Source organism: Dendrobates tinctorius, unplaced genomic scaffold (genome assembly GCF_039654945.1).
Source record: "Dendrobates tinctorius isolate UK_male_01 unplaced genomic scaffold, ASM3965494v1 ptg000033l, whole genome shotgun sequence".
NCBI classification, from domain to species: Eukaryota; Metazoa; Chordata; class Amphibia; order Anura; family Dendrobatidae; genus Dendrobates; species Dendrobates tinctorius.
In genome coordinates, this window is record NW_027361701.1 from 4,954,273 (window position 1) to 4,972,422 (window position 18,150).

Genomic DNA, 18,150 nt, shown 5'->3' on the forward strand with positions numbered 1-18,150 from the left:
TGTTTTTTTTGGTTACCGCGACATTGCATTAAGATCGTACCTGTACAAAAACGGTATCCTTAAAAACGTCAGCTCAGCATGCAAACAATAAGCCCTCGCCCAACCCCACATCACAAAAAATGGAGACTCTACGGGTGTCGGAAAATGGCACAATTTTATTTATTTATTTTTTAGCAAAGTTTGGAATTTTTTTCACCACTTTTCAACCTTTTTTTTGAAAAATGATTAGAGCTTAGTGAGAGAGGTACAAAATGCTAGTCTTATTGATTTTGTGCCTGTGTATGTTGGTGGCTCCCAAACTGTTCTAATAGCGGACTATAGAATAAGACATGGACCCCATACATCCAACTACAGGAGCCTCTGTAAGAGTCAAGATGCATGCAGCCGTTGAATGTATGGAAGTTGAACGGCATTACTGCTGTATACAGTAGAATATACTTATATAGTTGCTTGCTTGCTAATTCTCAATCACGTGGACATATCATTTTGGAGTGAGAAGCTCCACAAAGTGCCGGATCTGCTCCTCTGTAGCTGCTCCATCCCTGAAGCAGTACAGTGATGGAGAAGGTTCCCAGCTGTTCGGGGAGCTGGGAGGGAATCGTGCTGCTTTGTACCATGCTCGGAACACACGTGCACATTGCTAAGAAAAAGTCTTGTTTGTGCTTTATTTACATGACGCTGATTATTTTATGTTTTAATAGCGACACCTGGACGCCTTATAGACCACCTTGAAAACACAAAGGGATTTAATTTACGAGCCATTAAGTACTTGGTTATGGATGAGGCTGACCGTATACTTAACATGGATTTTGAGACAGAGGTGAGAGATTCTTTTAGTATTGAATGAAATTCGTTACATTGTCTCAACTTAAACTCTTCATGACATGTCAATTTTTCTATTTTCATTTTTTTCCTCCCCTGTTTCAAAGAGTAATAACTTCATTGTTTCCATCCACATAGCCCTATGAGGGCTTGTTTTTTGCAGGACAAGTTGACACCATTCATTGTTCCACATAGTGTGCTAGAAAACAGGGGAAACAATTACAAGTGCATTGAAATGCAAAAAAAAGTGCAATTCCACAAAAAATGTTTGTTTTATTTACAATGTTCACTATGTGGTAAAACTGGCCTGGCAATATGATTCTCCAGGTCATTATGAGTATGCAGATACCAAACATGTACAGTGGCCTGTAAAGTTTTGGGCTCCCCTGATCAAAATTACTGTTATTGTGAACATTTAAGCAAGTTGAAGATGAAATGATCTCTAAAAGGCCTAAAGGTAAAGATGACACATTTCACTTGTATTTTAGGTGAAAAAATATATATTTTCATTTTTTTAATCTTAAAAATTACAAAAAAGGGCATGGTTAGTAGTACCTACTAGCACCCCCTTTTGCAAGTATTATAGCTTGTAAACACTTTTTGTTGTCAGACAAGTCTTTCAATTCTTGTCTGAGAGATTGTCATCCATTCTTCCTTGGAAAATTCTTCCAGGTCTCTGAGATTCCTGGGTCGTCTTGCATGCCCTGCCTTTCTGAGGTCTAGCCACAGACTTTCAATGATGCTCCGATCAGGGGACTTTGAGGGCCATTGTAAAACCTTCAGCTTCTGCCTGTCACTATTATGTTTGCTAACCCGGGGCTCCTATCCTGTCCCTAATGCTGGGGTCGCCATAGCTATCCTTGCTCCCCAAGTTACTTCTGACGGTGAAGATGTTGGGGCCATGTACCTTACTGTACTCCTGAATCAGTCCTTATCTGTTCCATCTCAGGGTAGTGTGGCACAACAGTGTATATATATACACAAGCAAGTAAGGATGTACAGGGATAAATGAATGTTTTTGGGACATTATCAAGTACAAGGAGAGAGGGGAAAAGATAAAACATGCACATATAGAAAATAGGATGCACTGGCAGAGGTAATATTTGTGTATATTTGATAACTCATCCAAATCCTGGTATGATTGGCCCTCATCCCTATCCCTGTATGCATTGCCCCATCCCTATCGTTGTACAGTAGTGGCCAAAATTGTGGATACACTTCAAATTTTTATTTTAATTTTTTTTTAAGTTTTTAGCATGTAATCATACAAAGTGTTTATAACAATAAGGCCATAAGTAGTCTCAGGTAGATTAGAAAACCTCTACATAGAAAGGTTACCATAATACAAAATATCTCATTACTTCTATAAGAACAGCGGAATTCCAGAATCAAAATATCACGTCCTACTCTTAATTTCATGCTATCCCTATGTGTTCTTTCTTTAGTAGCATGTAGGGTATCTTTTAGCATCGATAACAGCTTTGCATCTCCTTGGCATTGATGCAACAAGACTTCTCAGGTTCTCTGTGGTTATAACATGGTACCAGGAACTGATAACCGCTGCAATCAATGCCTGTTGTTGCTCGGTCGCTTTCTAGAAACCAATTTCTTTAATCTTGACCACAGATTTTCGATGGGGCTCAGATCAGGATTGTTTCCTGGCCATGAGAGCACAGAAATTTGTTTGCTTTCAAACCATTTTAGATTTTGCCTTGCAGTGTGACATGGTGCTCCATCCTGTTGAAAAATAATTTCGGTCTGTTCCTTGACAATGTCACAAATTGATGGGATGAGCTTTGGTTCAAGTACATCATGAATATATTTCAAAGCTTTTACAGTTACCTCAAGGACCTGTATTCTCCCAATTCCATGCCAGGTCATACAGCCCCATATCATAACACTCTCTGGCTGTTTCATTGTAGCTGTCATATACTCTGGAAGACAGTCTTCCTTTGGCCTTCTCCAAACATAACGCACTTTGTCACTACCAAAAATTGATATTCTCGTTTCATCTCTCCAGTTTACTTTCTTACAAACTTCAGTTGTACACAATTTTGGCCACTAGGGTTTGCATGGCCCCCATCCCTATCCTGGTATGCATGGCCCCCATCCCTGTCCTGGTATGCATAGCCTCCATCCCTGTCCTGGTATGCATGGCCCCCATCCCTGTCCTTGTATGCCTTGCCCCCCATCCCTATCTTTGTATGCCTGGCCCCCATCCCTATCTTTGAATGCCTGGCCCCCATCCCTATCCTTGTATGTCTGGCCCCATCCCTATCCTTGTATGCACGGCCCCTAACCCTATCCTTGTATGCACGGTCCCTATCCTTGTATGCATGGTCCCCATCCCTTTCATTGTATGCATGGCTTCATCCCTATCCTGGTATGATTGGCTTCAATCAAAAACATAAAAAAAATTAAACCATTATATTTGTCTTCCTGCGCTCCCTCGCAGCGTATTGTTCCTGTACCATCAGCTGCTTTATGCTTGAGAGCAGCACATGACAGTGATAATGTGTTGCTTACAAGCCGGAATACTCACCGCTCCCCACGCCGTAGCTATGTGCGTGGAGGGCAGTGAGTGTTAAGCAGGGCTGTGGAGTCAGAGTCGTGGAGTCGGAGTTAGTTTTGGTTGGAGTCGGAGTCGGTAGAAATGTACCGACTCCGACTCCAGCTTTAAAAAAAATGTATTAATATTTCATAATTGAACTTTCATATGAATTTTATAAATGTTACTCAAATATATATGTTCTATCAAACTATGAACAACAGTGATAAGCAGTTCTGCTGGAGATAGAGACATTTCTTACTTCTTGTGTGTCACTGTTCTCCACTGCCCTTATCTAATCTTATACTTGGTTAACCTCATGCTGCCCCAACCCCCCTACTTACAATGTATGAAACAAAGTGAAAATGTGTTGCAAATTCTTAGTAGTAAAGCTCCTCCTCTAGACTAGATCATACTAGGTGTGCGTCTTCCAAGCATCTCACAGCTGCCTGCTACTCAGAAGAGGAAGACTGTAAGAAGTATTATCCTTTCAACAAACTTTGCATCAGTTAACTGTGAGTACATGAGGAATAATAACAGTATTACTGACCACTATATCAGTTGTACGACCTGGCAATAATTTTGTACAATTGTTTTTAGGAAAAACAATTGTCATTTGGATTGTGAATGCAGAATTAAAATCCTGAGAATGTCAAAGAAGCATCACATTAAATCAGCTGTATTTGAACATTTCACCATCACTCAAGATAGAAAACATTATGTCTGTCAGTGTATGACAAATGATCCAGACGAAAACAAATGCTGTGAAGCCAAGATGAGTGCATATTCAGGCAAAGATAAAAATGCTCCTACCAGAGCTTCTAATCTAAAGAGACATTTACAGCGCTTTCATCCAGAAGTACTGAAAGCAGTGGATGAGAAAGACTGCATCCAAACCAATGAACCAGTGCCCAGCTCTTCCAGCCAAACAAAGGAGCAGAGAACTTTGCAGCCATCAGTTGCAAGATATTTTGTCAGTGACAAAGTTACTGTGACAATGACAGTAGATACATTTAAAAAACAGATCATAGAGCTTGTTGTAAAGGATAGTGTGCCTATTTCATTATTTTCACGACCAGCTTTTATGAGTCTGAATGGGGAAATGGCCCGCAAGCTTGGTGTTTCTCTGGAGAGAGAGAGTATTAGAAAATTAGTAATCGAATAAGCTTTTAAACAAAACGAAGAACTTAAAAAAACTCTCAAGGGACGCTTTCTGTTTCTTAAAATGGATGCCTGCACACGTCACAGAGTGAACTATTTTGCCATCAATGTCCGATTTGTTTGTGACAAAAATGAAATGGTTACCAAGACATTGGCAGTAAAAGACACCAAAGCTCATCACACCAGTGAGTTTCTCCAGGTCTTGGTGGAAAAGGTTCTGCAAGACTATGAACTTAAAAAAGAGCAAGTTCTTTCTGTCGTAACTGACAATGCTTCAAATATGATAAGTACTATTAAGCTAATGAATGAGAGTAATGATGGTGACCAGCAGCTAGAAGAACATTCTGGGTCCACAGACACAGAAATGTTTGAAATAGAGGAACACAGTATTGTAACTGAGGAGCAAACTGAAGTTGCTTCAGATGAACAGCAACATGATAGTTTAGATGATCTTGTTGAAACTGTGTCAATATGTTCTTTTATTCATCACATGCGCTGTGTTGTGCATACGCTACAGCTGGCTATGAGACAGTCTGCAAGAAGGACATGCTGCTGCACTGATTGGCAAGGTGAGAAAATTGGCTACTGTTGCCAGAACCCCTAAAGTTGACTCAATTTTGAAGAGACGTGCTGGAAAAGGGGCAATTATTGATCAAGCCACACGATGGGGCAGTACTTACTTAATGATTCAGCGCTTGGTTGAACTGAAAACCTTTCTTGTAGACATGGCTAACCCTCAACTGACGCTAAATGAAAGTCAGTGGAATCAGGTGACTGAGCTGGAAAAATTGCTAGAGCACCCATTTACAGTGACTAAAAAATTACAAGCAGAGGACTTAACTCCAGGTATTTTCTTAAAGGAGTGGAAGAACCTGATGTTTCGCCTGTCCCAAAGAGGAGGGTTAATTGCAAGTGACATTGCTACATCAATGAAACGGAGAGAGGAGCTACTATTACAAAATAACATTCTTTTGGCAGCTGTTTATGTAGACCCAATGCATCGGATTCTTCTAGATGATCAACAGCTAAGTAAAGGAAAAGAAGCTCTGTTTGAAATAGCAGTAAGGATGAAAGGGTTGCAGAACAGTCAGGAGGAACAAGAAGAATTTGGTCGTCCTGCCACATCTTCACCCTCATCATCAACTGATGAAGAATTTAATTTCGAAAAATATTTGGATCACAAGGACCGTGCAAAGCGTTCCCGCATAGAAGAAGAGTCATCCCCATCAAGGAACACAGCCAGTACATTTCAGCAGAATTTTTCATGTGCACTAAAAGAAATTGAGAAATTTGACCGTTCATCAAAAATAACAGTGCAACAAGCGATTCCTCTGTATCCTGACATTGTCAGAGATATTGCCCGAGTGGTTACTGCTTTGCCACCAACACAAGTTAGTGTAGAGAGGTTGTTCTCTGCTCTCAAAATAATTAGATCAGATTTGAGGGCATCCATGAAGGAGGATCTGACAGAGGCAATACTTTTTCTGAGGACAAATTTATAGATTTCTTCTTCTTAATTGCATAAAAGTGTTTATTGCATATTTACTTACAGTTTAGAAAAGTTTGCAAAAGTTATTTGCTATATTCTAATTGTATTCTTATAAATGTAGTTTTTGCTCTAAGTGGTCTGATTACTTATATGATGGTGAGAAACTGAATAAGCACGATGTTTAATATTTTACAACAGTAAATTTGTTGTTATGAATTGGCCATTTATGAAGGAGCTGGAGTCGGAGCCGGAGTCGGAGTCGGAGCCTGATAAAATCCAGGAGTCGGAGTCGGAGTCGCAACTGTGGCTTACCGACTCCACAGCCCTGGTGTTAAGTACTGCGCACAGTGTTTGCCGCCAGGCGATCACGTGTGCCACTACTTAGGTGAATATTCATTTCTCTTTTCTCCACGCCCATGGGAGAGGAAAGAGATGATTATTCTTTTCTCTTAAGTAACGGGCACACGTGTCCACCGAGCAGCTGCAGGAGTCGGCTGCTGCGGCTGACAATGTGCATGGCTAGTACAGATAAATGAATATTCATCGTCGGTGCAGTGAATATTCATTTCTCTTTAACAGCGGGCACAGGAGTTAGTCGCAGGAGCTTGCTCCTGCCTCCTGTGACCCACTGCTCCGCATCTGCTGCTCCCCCTCCATCTTCTGACACCTCACTTGAGTATAAGCCGAGGGGGGCGTTTTCAGCACAAAAAAAGGTGCTGAAAAACTCAGCTTTTACTCGAGTATATACGGTCCACTTCAAACTGAGGAAAGGGCAACTTGAAAACTCTTTGCAATCTTCTTATATCCTTCTCCTGCTTTCTTGGCCTCAACTATTTTCATTTTCAGACTGCTAGGCAGCTGTTTAGAAGAACCCATGGCTGCTGTTTTTTTTTCACAAGGTTAGTGGAGGCTGGGTTTTTATAAAGCTGGGAAATTTGCATCACCTGGCCTTTTCGAATGATGATGGTGAATGAGCCATAACCGTAACAGGCTAATTAAGGTCTGAAATCTTGATCAAAGTTATCTGAGCACACAAATCTCCAGGTGTGTCCACGTTTGTGTCAGCCCATTTTCCTTTTTGTAATTTTTAAAATTCAAAAAATTTCAAAGAAAATGTCATCTTTAACTTTTGCCCTTTTAGAGATAATTTCATCTTCAACTAGCCTAACTGTTCACAATAAGACTGTGCACACGTAAGCGTTTTTTTCGTGTTTCTTTAAGCGTTTTTACCGGCAAAAACGCTTAAAAATCGCTTAAAAGACGAATCCGATTTATTTTAATGCATTCTGCTCTTTTTGTGCGTATTGATGTGTTTTTTACTGCGAAAAAAACGCAGCATGCTCATTAATTTTGCGGAAAAGTCCGCGTTTTTAGCTATTTTCTGAGACTGGGGACGTGCGGAAAAAAACGCATAAACGCACGTTTTTGCGCAGAAAACACGCAGAAAAAAACACGCTTTTTCTGGGAAGGAGTCCAGTTTTCATGCAGAAATTTTCTAGATACGTGGGCACACAGCCTAACAGTCATTTTGACCAGGGGTGCTCAAACTTTTATGTGCCACTGTATAGTTTTATTTTATTTCATTAGTGGAAAAGAATTCCTAAATTTGTATAAACAACAAAGTTTTTGCATTTGTTTCCATTTTCAGAGACTTGTAGCATTTCCATTGTTTGGATCTGGTGCTGTGTGCTGGGTAATTTTTTGTGCTCTGAGCTGATGTTTTTACTGATACCATTTTTGGGTAGATACAATGTTTGATCGCCTCTTATTGCATTTAATTGCAATGTTTTGGCATCCAAAAAAGATAATTCTGACATTTTTTAAGTTTTTATTCTCATTACACTGTTTACATCTAATTAAATTTATTTTATGTTTTGATAGAATGGATACTACTGAATGCAGCAATACTCAATGTGTATTTTTTAAAAAATTGTTTTATTTTTCATGGCCAAAATTGGGGGGGTGGGTGTGAGCTCCTATCAAAGGCAGAGACACGCCATATAAAGTAAAAGTATGTCATGTTGTGAAGGGGTTGAGAGTTTTCCGGTTTAAACAAGTTAAGACATTTGTTGTATTTTGCCAGCTCCTTAAGCCTTTTTGAAAAGTAGGCTGAGCAGGTAAGTGTGCATTTCTAACTGGCATACATCAGGCACTGGTACACACTTGTGACTACAGCGCTCTGTGGATTAGGACTGATGTACAACATGCTGGTCTTGTTGATCAGTGACTGTCTGAGGGGCACAACAGTATACTTTTTATTCCTGGTAAGATGCATTTTCAGTATTATAAAATGGTGCAGCAGGTTGAAAACTACAACATTGCTTTAGTCATTCTCAATGGGGTTGCCAGAAAAATCCCAGCACAGTACTTAGTGCTCCATTCAATATCTATGGAGCTGCTGAGAGTTCATTCTTACAAGATTAGTAGTTCCGTATTCCACCGATCGGTGTGGTTCTGACTCGGCAATCTCCCAATTATCAATATTTAAAGGGAACCTGTCACCCCCCCCGCAGGCGTTAAGTAAAAGAGCCACCTTGTGCAGCACTAATGCTGTGTTCTGTCAAGGTGGCTCTTTTATTTAGGGTACCTTGCACAGCAGAAATAATTGTTTTTAAATTTGGTCAGACATACCTGATATTTGTCAGGGGGGGCAGGTCTTTCCCCATCTGACAGAGACTCCTCACATCCATCACTCATGAATTCCTGCATTGTCTCCGCCTCCAAATCTTTATTTTCAAATCCTGGCGCCTGAGCTTTACTATGTCTTCTTGGTTACCGTCACCCGTCCTCTGTCATGACGTCGGCGGCTGCGGGGCCGGATATCTGGCCGCTGACATCATGACAGAGGACGGGCGACGGTAACCAGGAAGACATAGTACAGCTCAGGCGCCAGGATTTGAAAATAAAGATTTGGAGGCGGAGACACAATGCAGGAATACATGAGTGATGGATGAGGCGTCTGTCAGATGGGGAAAGACCTGCCCCCCCTGACAAATATCAGGTATGTCTGACCAATTTTAAAAACAATTATTTCTGCGGTGCAAGGTACCCTAAATAAAAGAGCCACCTTGACAGAATGCAGCATTAGTGCTGCACAAGGTGGCTCTTTTGCTCAACGCCTGCGGGGGGTGACTGGTTCCCTTTAATCTGTCCTACCTTTAGGTGATAACTTGTTTTCACTGGACAAGCTACTTAAACTCTCAAAGTATTCTTTGATTACACTGGTATGCAGTGATTTTGGTGCCAACGATGTATGAATGGTTTTACTTTAAGTTTATGGTGTTGATTAAGAATATGATTTACAGTCATATGTTAAAGTTTGGGCACCCCTATTAATGTTAACCTTTATTCTTTATAACAATTTTGGTTTTTGCAGCAGCTATTTCAGTTTCATATATCTAATAACTGATGGACTCAGTTATATTTCTGGATTCAAATGAGGTTTATTGTACTAACAGAAAATGTGCAATCTGCATTTAAACAAAATTTGACCGGTGCAAAAGTATGGGCACCCTTATCATTTTCTTGATTTGAACACTCCTAACTACTTTTTACTGACTTCCTGAAGCACTAAATTGGTTTTGTAACCTCATTGAGCTTTGAACTTCATAGCCAGGTGTATCAAATCATGAGAAAAGGTATTTAAGGTGGCCACTTGCAAGTAGTTCTCCTATTTGATTCTCCTATGAAGAGTGGCATCATGGGCTCCTCAAAACAACTCTCAAATGATCTGAAAACAAAGATTATTCAACATAGCTTTTCAGGGGAAGGATACAAAAAGTTGTCTCAGAGATTTAACCTGTCAGTTTCCACTGTGAGGAACATAGTAAGGAAATGGAAGAACACAGGTACAGTTCTTGTTAAGCCCAGAAGTGGCAGTCAAGAAAAATATCAGAAAGGCAGAGAAGAAGAATGGTGAGAACAGTCAAGGACAATCCACAGACCACCTCCAAAGACCTGTAGCATCATCTTGCTGCAGATGGTGTCACTGTGCATCGGTCAACAATACAGCGCACTTTGCACAAGGAGAAGCTGTATGGGAGAGTGTTGCGAAAGAAGCCGTTTCTGCAAGCACGCCACAAACAGAGTCGCCTGAGGTATGCAAAAGCACATTTGGACAAGCCAGTTACATTTTGGAACAAGGTCCTGTGGACTGATGAAACATAGATTGAGTTGTTTGGTCATACAAAAAGGCGTTATGCATGGAGGCTAAAAAACACAGCATTCCAAGAAAAACACTTGATACCCACAGTAAAATTTGGTGGAGGTTCCATCATGCTTTGGGGCTGTGTGGCCAATGCCGGCACCGGGAATCTTGTTAAAGTTGAGGGTCGCATGGATTCAACTCAGTATCAGCAGATTCTTGACAATAATGTGCAAGAATCAGTGATGAAGTTGAAGATACGCAGGGGATGGATATTTCAGCAAGACAATGATCCAAAACACTGCTATAAATCTACTCAGGCATTCATGCAGAGGAACAATTACAATGTTCTGGAATGGCCATCCCAGTCCCCAGACCTGAATATCATTGAACATCTGTGGGATGATTTGAAGCGGGCTGTCCATGCTCGGCGACTATCAAACTTAACTGAACTGGAATTGTTTTGTAAACAGGATTGGTCACAAATACCTTCATCCAGGAACTCATTAATAGCTACAGGAAGCGACTAGAGGCTGTTATTTTTGCAAAAGGAGGATCTACGAAATATTAATGTCACTTTTATGTTGAGGTGCCCATACTTTTGCACCGGTCAAATTTTGTTTAAATGCAGATTGCACATTTTCTGCTAGTACAATAAACCTCATTTGAATCCAGAAATATAACTGAGTCCATCAGTTATTAGATATATGAAACTGAAATAGCTGTTGCAAAAACCAAAATTGTTAGAAAGAAAAAAGGTTAACATTAATAGGGGTGCCCAAACTTTAACATATGACTGTAGATTTTGCCAGATTGGCTCTAGTTTCTGAGATATTTAATAGTTAATTACGGTAGTATTCTGGCTTCAGAAAAATGTTTTATAGCTCTGTAAGCTTACAAATAGAAATATTAAATAATTATATGGGACATATGAAAAATAGAAAACGAAAAAAGCTACCTTCTTGGGGGACTGTAGCTCTATTATGGTTGATTGTGTCTATTGTATGTCATGTTATGACTTTTTAAATGCTTTTACATGATGTTCTTTTGTATCCAATAAAATGTGTGTATTTTTGGTGAACCTTGTTATGGTCTGTAGCTTTTTTCATTTTCTATTTTTCGTGTGGTGTTGATAGACTACAGGTGTATCCCTTAATATTGTGTGGTGCCCTCCTTTTCTCTATTTATTTTAATTATATGGGACATGTCATTACCTAAGACACTGCTAGTCTAAAGACAGACCAAAAGCTATTATTACATATGTTCTCACACAAGCCACATTTTGAGAATGCATTATTTTCATGGATGAATGATCTCTAACACTACAGTGGGTACGGAAAGTATTCGGACCCCTTTAAATTTTTCACTCTGTTTCATTGCAGCCATTTTGGTAAATTCAAAAAAGTTCATTTTTCTCTCATTAATGTACACTCTGCACCCCATCTTGACTGAAACCCCCCCAGAAATAGACATTTTTGTAAATTTATTACCATAAATAAGAAAAACTGAAATATCACATGGTCATAAATATTCAAACCCTTTGCTTAGTATTGAGTAGAAGCACCCTTTTGAGCTAGTACAGCCATGAGTCGTCTTGGGAATGATGCAACAAGTTTTTCACACCCGGATTTGGGGATCCTCTGCCGTTCTTCCTTGCAGATCCTCTCTTGTTCCATCAGGTTGGATGGTGAACGTTTGTGGACAGCCATTTTCAGTTCTCTCCAGAGATGCTCAATTGGGTTTAGGTTTTGGGCTCTGGCTGGACCAGTCAAGAATGGTCACAAAGTTGTTCTGAAGCCACACCTTTGTTATTTTAGCTGTGTGCTTAGGTCATTATCTTGTTGGAAGGTGAACCTTTGGCAAAGTCTGAGGTCCAGAGCACTCTGGAAGAGGTTTTCATCCAGGGTATCTCTGTACTTGGCCACATTCATGTTTCCTTCAATTGCAACCAGTCATCCTGTCTCTGTAGCTGAAAAATACCCCCATAGCATGATGCTGCCATCACCACCATGTTTCACTTGTTGGGATTGTATTGGGCAGGTGATGAGCAGTGCCTGGTTTTTCTCGCTTATAATTATCACAAAAAAGTTCTATCTTTGTATCCTCAAACCAGAGAATCTTATTTCTCATAGTCTGGGAGTCCTTCATGTGATTTTTAGCAAACTCTGTATGGGCTTTCATATATCATGCACTGAGAGGCTTCCGTTGGACCACTCTGCCATAAAGGCCCGACTGGTGGAGGGCTGCAGTGATAGTTGACTTTGTGGAGCTTTCTCCCATCTCCCGACTGCATCTGTGGAGCTCAGCCACAGTGATCTTGGGGTTCTTCTTTACCTCTCTCACTAAGGCTTCTCCCTCAATTGCTCAGTTCGGCTGTACGGCCAGGTCCTAGGAAGACTTCTGGGGGTCCCAAACCTTCCATTTAAGGATTATGGAGGCCACTGTGCTCTTAGGAACCTTGAGCACTGCAGAAATTCTTTTGTAACCTTGGCCAGATCTGTGCCTTGCCACAATTTTGTCTCTGAGCTCCTTGGCCAGTTCCTTTGACCTCATGATTTTCATTTGGTCTGACATGCACTGTGAGCTGTGAGGTCTTATATAGACAGGTGTGTGCCTTTACAAATCAAGTCCTATCAGTTTATTTAAAGACAGCTGGACTCCAATGAAGGAGTACAACCATCTCAAGGAGGATCACAAGGAAATAGACAGCATGTGACTTAAATATGAGTGTCTGAGCAAAGGGTCTGAATACTTATGACCATGTGATATTTCATTTTTTCTTTTTTAATTTGCAAAAATGTCTACAGTTCTGTTTTTGTTTTTGTTTTCAGTCAAGATGGGGTGCAGAGTGTACATTAATGAGAAAAAAATGAACTCTTTTGAATTAACCAAATGGCTGCAATGAAACCGAGTGAAAAATGTAAAGGGATCTGAATACTTTCCGTACCCACTGTATAACCACTTTGGCAAAAGTAATGGAATTTTTTTATAAAGTTCCCTAAATCAATGAAAAAAAATTTGCTACTGAATTTTTTTTCTTAGACCTGTTTTCCATTAGATTCATAAACACCTTTCTGTTTTCCTGACATGACTGTTTTAACCCCTTAGCGACAGAGCCAGTTTGCAGCTTAATGACCAGGCCAATTTTTACAATTCTGACCACTGTCCCTTTATGAGGTTATAACTCTGGAACGCTTTAATGGATCCCGCTGATTCTAAGATTGTTTTTTCGTGACATATTGTACTTCATGATAGTGGTAAAATTTCTTCGATAAGTCTTGTGTTTATTTATGAGAAAAACGGAAATATGGCGAAAATTTTGAAAATTTTGCAATTTTAAAACTTTAAATTTTTATGCCCTTAAATCAGAGAGATGTGTCACAAATTTCTTAATAAATAACATTTCTCACATGTCTATTTTACATCAGCACAATTTTGGAAGCAAAATTTTTTTTGTTAGGAAGTTATAAGGGTTAAAAGTTGACCAGCGATTTCTCATTTTTACAACAAAATTTACAAAACCATTTTTTTTAGGGACCACATCATATTTAAAGTCATTTTGAGGGGTGTACATGACAGAAAATACCCAAAAGTGGCACCATTCTAAACACTAGACCCCTCAAGGTGCTCAAAACCACATTCAAGAAGTTTATTAACCCTTTAAGTGCTTCACAGGAACTAAAGCAATGTGGAAGGAAAAAATTAACATTTAACTTTTTTTTTGCAAAAAATTTACTTCAGAACCATTTTTTTTATTTTCACAAGTGTTAAAAGAGAAAATCAACCACAAAATTTGTTGTACAATTTCTCCTGAATACGCCGATACCCTATATGTGGGGGTAAACCACTTTTTCAGCACACGGCAGAGCTCGCAAAGGATGGAGCGCTGTTTGACTTTTTCAACGCAGAATTGGCTGGAATTGAGATCGGATGCCATGTTGCGTTCGGAGAGCCCTTAATGTGCCTAAACAGTGGAAACCTCCAACAAGTGACCCCATTTTGGAAACTAGACCCATTAAGGAACTTATCTAGATGTGTGGTGAGCACTTTGAACCCCCCAAGGGCTTCACAGAAGTTTATAACGTAGAGCCGTGAAAATAAGAAATCTATGTTTTTCCACAAAAATGATCTTTTCGCCCCCAAATTTTTATTTTTTACAAGGGTAACAGGAGAAATCATACCCGCACAGTTGTTATGCGATTTGTCCTGAGTACGCCGATACCCCATATGTGGGGGGGAACCACTGTTTGGGCGCATGGGAGAGCACGGAAGGGAAGGAGTGCCATTTTGGAATGCAGACTTTGATGGAATGGTCTGCGGGCATCATGTTGCGCTTGCAGAGCCCCTGATGGGTCTAAACAGTGGAAACCCCCCACAAGTGACCCCATTTTGGAAATTAGACCCCCTAAGGAACTTATCTGGATGTGTGGTGAGCACTTTGAACCCCCAAGCGCTTCACAAAAGTTTATAAACGCAGAGCCGTGAAAATAAAAAGTCTTTTTTATTTCCACAAAAGTGATTTTTTTAGACCCCAATTTTTAGACCCCCAAAGTTGGTAAATAGTGGAAACCCCTCAATTCTTGCTCCAACCCTAACCCCAACACACCCCTAACCCTAACCCTAATCCCAACCCTAATCCTAATTCTAACCCTAATCCTAGTTCGCCCTAACCCTAATTCTAACCCTAGCCCAATCCTAGCCCTAGCCCAACCCTAACCCTAGCCCAACCTTAGCCCAACCCTAGCCCAACCCTAGCCCTAGCCCAACCCTAGCCCTAGCCCAACCCTAGCTCAACCCTAGCCCAACCCTAGCCCTAGCCCAACCCTAGCCCTAATGGAAAACTGAAAAAAAAAATATTTTCTTTATTTCATTATATTGACCTATATAAGGGAGTGATAAACTGGGGGGGGTTATGTACTATTTTTTTTATTTTGATCACTATGATCGTTTATCATAGTGATCACAATAATGAATGGAATCTGCCAGCCGGAACCGGCAGATTCCCGGCGGGCGCACTGCGCATGCGCCCGCCATTTTCAAGATGGCGGCGCCCATCGGAGGATGCCGGCGGGACGTGGGACCACCGGGAGGGGACGGAGGGCCACGGAGAGGTACCGGGGGGGATCGGGGACCCTATTTCTCTCTCCTCTGATGTGCGATCACATCAGAGGAGAGAGAAATTAAATGTAAAATCGCGGCTTTTTTTTTTTTCGGTCGCCGTTATAGGGTTAATAACGGCGATCGCAAAAGCGGGGGTCGGTAAAACCCGACCGATTCATGTTCTCTGGGGTCTCGGCTACCCCTGGCAGCCAAGACCCCGGAGAAAATCCGACACTGGGGGGCGCTATTCACTTAAATCACAGCGCCGTGAATTAACGGCGCTGTGGTTTTAGTACCCTTAACTACCGCCGTTAAAAGGCGTATCGGCGGTCGTTAAGGGGTTAAGATGTTTAGTGGGGGACTCAAAGATAGACCCCCTTCCAGTTGTCGTAGAACGATATTCTAGTGGTGGTTCAGAAGAACCATTTAGAATTTCAATCTGCTGTTCAACTGTTTCTTTATTGAATCTCTTTGTGGATAGGTCAAATGTATATAATGGACAAACTGAAATGTTTGTATTGGTATCATGGAACATTAAGAAGTTTACAAACACGCTGGCGCTCACTAAGTGCCCTGAGGGTGAAGGTGCTGGTACTGCGGTGGGTGCTGTTTGCCAGCCTCTCGAACACTTGGGTGAGAAGATCAAACCGTAATCACTACTGCACTACTAAAAACAGGAACCTACAAGGTGACTAGACAATGTTTAGAGGCACTAAGGCATAAATACAATAAGACGCAAATATATAAATATTTGTCTATTGTCTTAATACCTACCATTATTTTTACCAACATTTTCTAGTCACCTTGGGGACTTATGAGCTGTAGGTTCCTGTTTTTAGTAACGTGGTAGTGATTACTATCATGCAACTTTAAGCAGATAATCATCAATGAGATAAAGGAAATCTGTCAGCACAGAAATTTACTAACATTTTAATGTGAGGCTTTAGAAAATGTAAAGTATAATTCACTGCTTTGTACGGCTTGAATCAGAGCTGAATTACATTTTATTCTGTCTGCTATAGGTTGACAAAATTCTCAAAGTTATTCCCCGTGATCGTAAAACCTCTCTTTTTTCTGCCACAATGACAAAAAAGGTGAGTCGTTTTTTAATGTTCTCTGTTCACAATGACTTTGTAACATTTATTTGCCATATAGGTTTGTAAGACAAGAGAATACACTTGAATAGTGTAGCTTACCCATATGGTCTGTGGGCAAAATAACAGTTTTGATAATTAATTTTACTTTTGAGCATATATGAAAGCCAGTGAGGCATTGTGCATATAACAGAACATACAGCAAGCAGTTGGGATCAGTGATGGCTTTCTGGCTAAACCCTTAGCCAACGTCCACACGGTCAGAAACCGGCAGCGCTTTGAACGCAGCATAAGTCTAATAGCTGCTGGCTATTGAATGCAGGTGATTCCGCATGTGTTCATTGAACCGTGTGGAATCACCGTGTCCAATACATTGTAAGGGTGACATTTATCTTGTGGAAACTTGCGGCTCAGCAAAATAAATAGACATGCTGCAGTCTGGAAAGGAGCGCTGCATGTCCATCTCTGCAGGGAAGCTGCAGGCGCCAGTGTACACATAGTGAAGATGGGATTTCTTGAAATCCCATCCACTATGCTGTAGCTTCTGGATGCTGCTGATGTATGCAGCGTCCAACCCAGTTTTTACTGACCGTGGGAACATACCCTTAGATGGTGGGATCAAAAATATCAGTGGCATCGAAGTGGTTTTATGATGGCGTACTCCCATGGTGCCATTAAGTTACTAGATTCCAGGTTTCCGACACGCAGAGGATGCTGCCTTTTTCATACCCAATATGTGGCTGAACAAAGGAAAAAAATGTAGCTGAAACGCTAACAAACTTCTTTTTTTTTTTTATGGCAAAATATATTGGCAAATATATGGCAAAATATGTTGTGTACTCAATATATAAGTTCTTATAGAAGACTTTACCAAGAATAAGACATAATCCAGGTCGCAGTAAATCCTGCAGTGGAATATCTTTCTAAACTCCTTTTAAGAATGACGGTAAGGAAAAATTTGTAGCTACCTCCTGCCCTGCAGTGTATGGAAGGTGTGAAAGGATAATTGACTTCTTCGATATACAGCAGTGTGGGAGGTTTCCACAAATTTTTCCTTACCTTCATTCTTATCGGTTTGACAACCCGTGGATCCGCAGCAGCTGTACAATGATTTAAAAACTCTTTTGAGTCATTAATCATGTTAGTACAATGTGGTGAATAGCTCTGTCACATAAGACCCTATTTGCGCTACTTTCTCCCTAGTGTTTTATCTTAAACTCATTTTAGTACTAGTTTTCTGCTTCACTGTGTATGTGCCAAGACTCGACAGCGCTGATGTTAGCACTTTAACCCCTCATATGCCGCTGTCAGTAGTGACAGCACCATGTGAAGTATCTGATAAAAGATGATTGCTCCCTTTGTCATCTCATTTCCATTGTGCGATCCTGATGGCTGCTATGGCAACAGGGAGGCCTGGCTCTGGCCTCCCTGTCTGCCATATGTCATTTGGTTTTTATCCCTTGTGGAAGGCTCCGGTTCGGCACAGAAACGCCTTGGTTTTAATGGAAAAAAAATATTTTGGAATCCTGAGGCTTTTCATTCCTGCAGCACAGCCCATGAAAACGTGCCAGTTTGCATTTATGACATATTCCTCAGCCAATCAGATCCTACCAGGGGAGGGAGGCGTATTCGGCTAATTGTCAAACTGTCCACGGAGATAATACTGTAGTCCGTAAGTACTAGAGAGCAAATTCTCCTTGTAGGATCATATTGAAAAATAAACTAAAATTGTTTCTTAAATTCATAAATAAAAACAGTTTTAATAATAAAAAATGGTTTCAGTAAACAAAAA

The 18,150-nt window shown here is 40.6% G+C and overlaps 1 protein-coding gene across 1 annotated transcript in view; it reads left to right on the top strand.

Annotated features, from left to right (window-relative positions):
- The first annotated feature begins 695 nt into the window (after positions 1-695).
- Positions 696-18,150, top strand: part of LOC141087469 (probable ATP-dependent RNA helicase DDX47) — an 83,833-nt gene continuing 66,378 nt past the window's right edge. The window contains exons 1-2 of the mRNA XM_073573026.1: positions 696-820; positions 16,287-16,358. Coding sequence (XP_073429127.1) covers positions 776-820; positions 16,287-16,358 — 117 coding nt within the window. The 5' untranslated portion in view covers positions 696-775. The remainder of the gene's footprint in view (positions 821-16,286; positions 16,359-18,150) is intronic.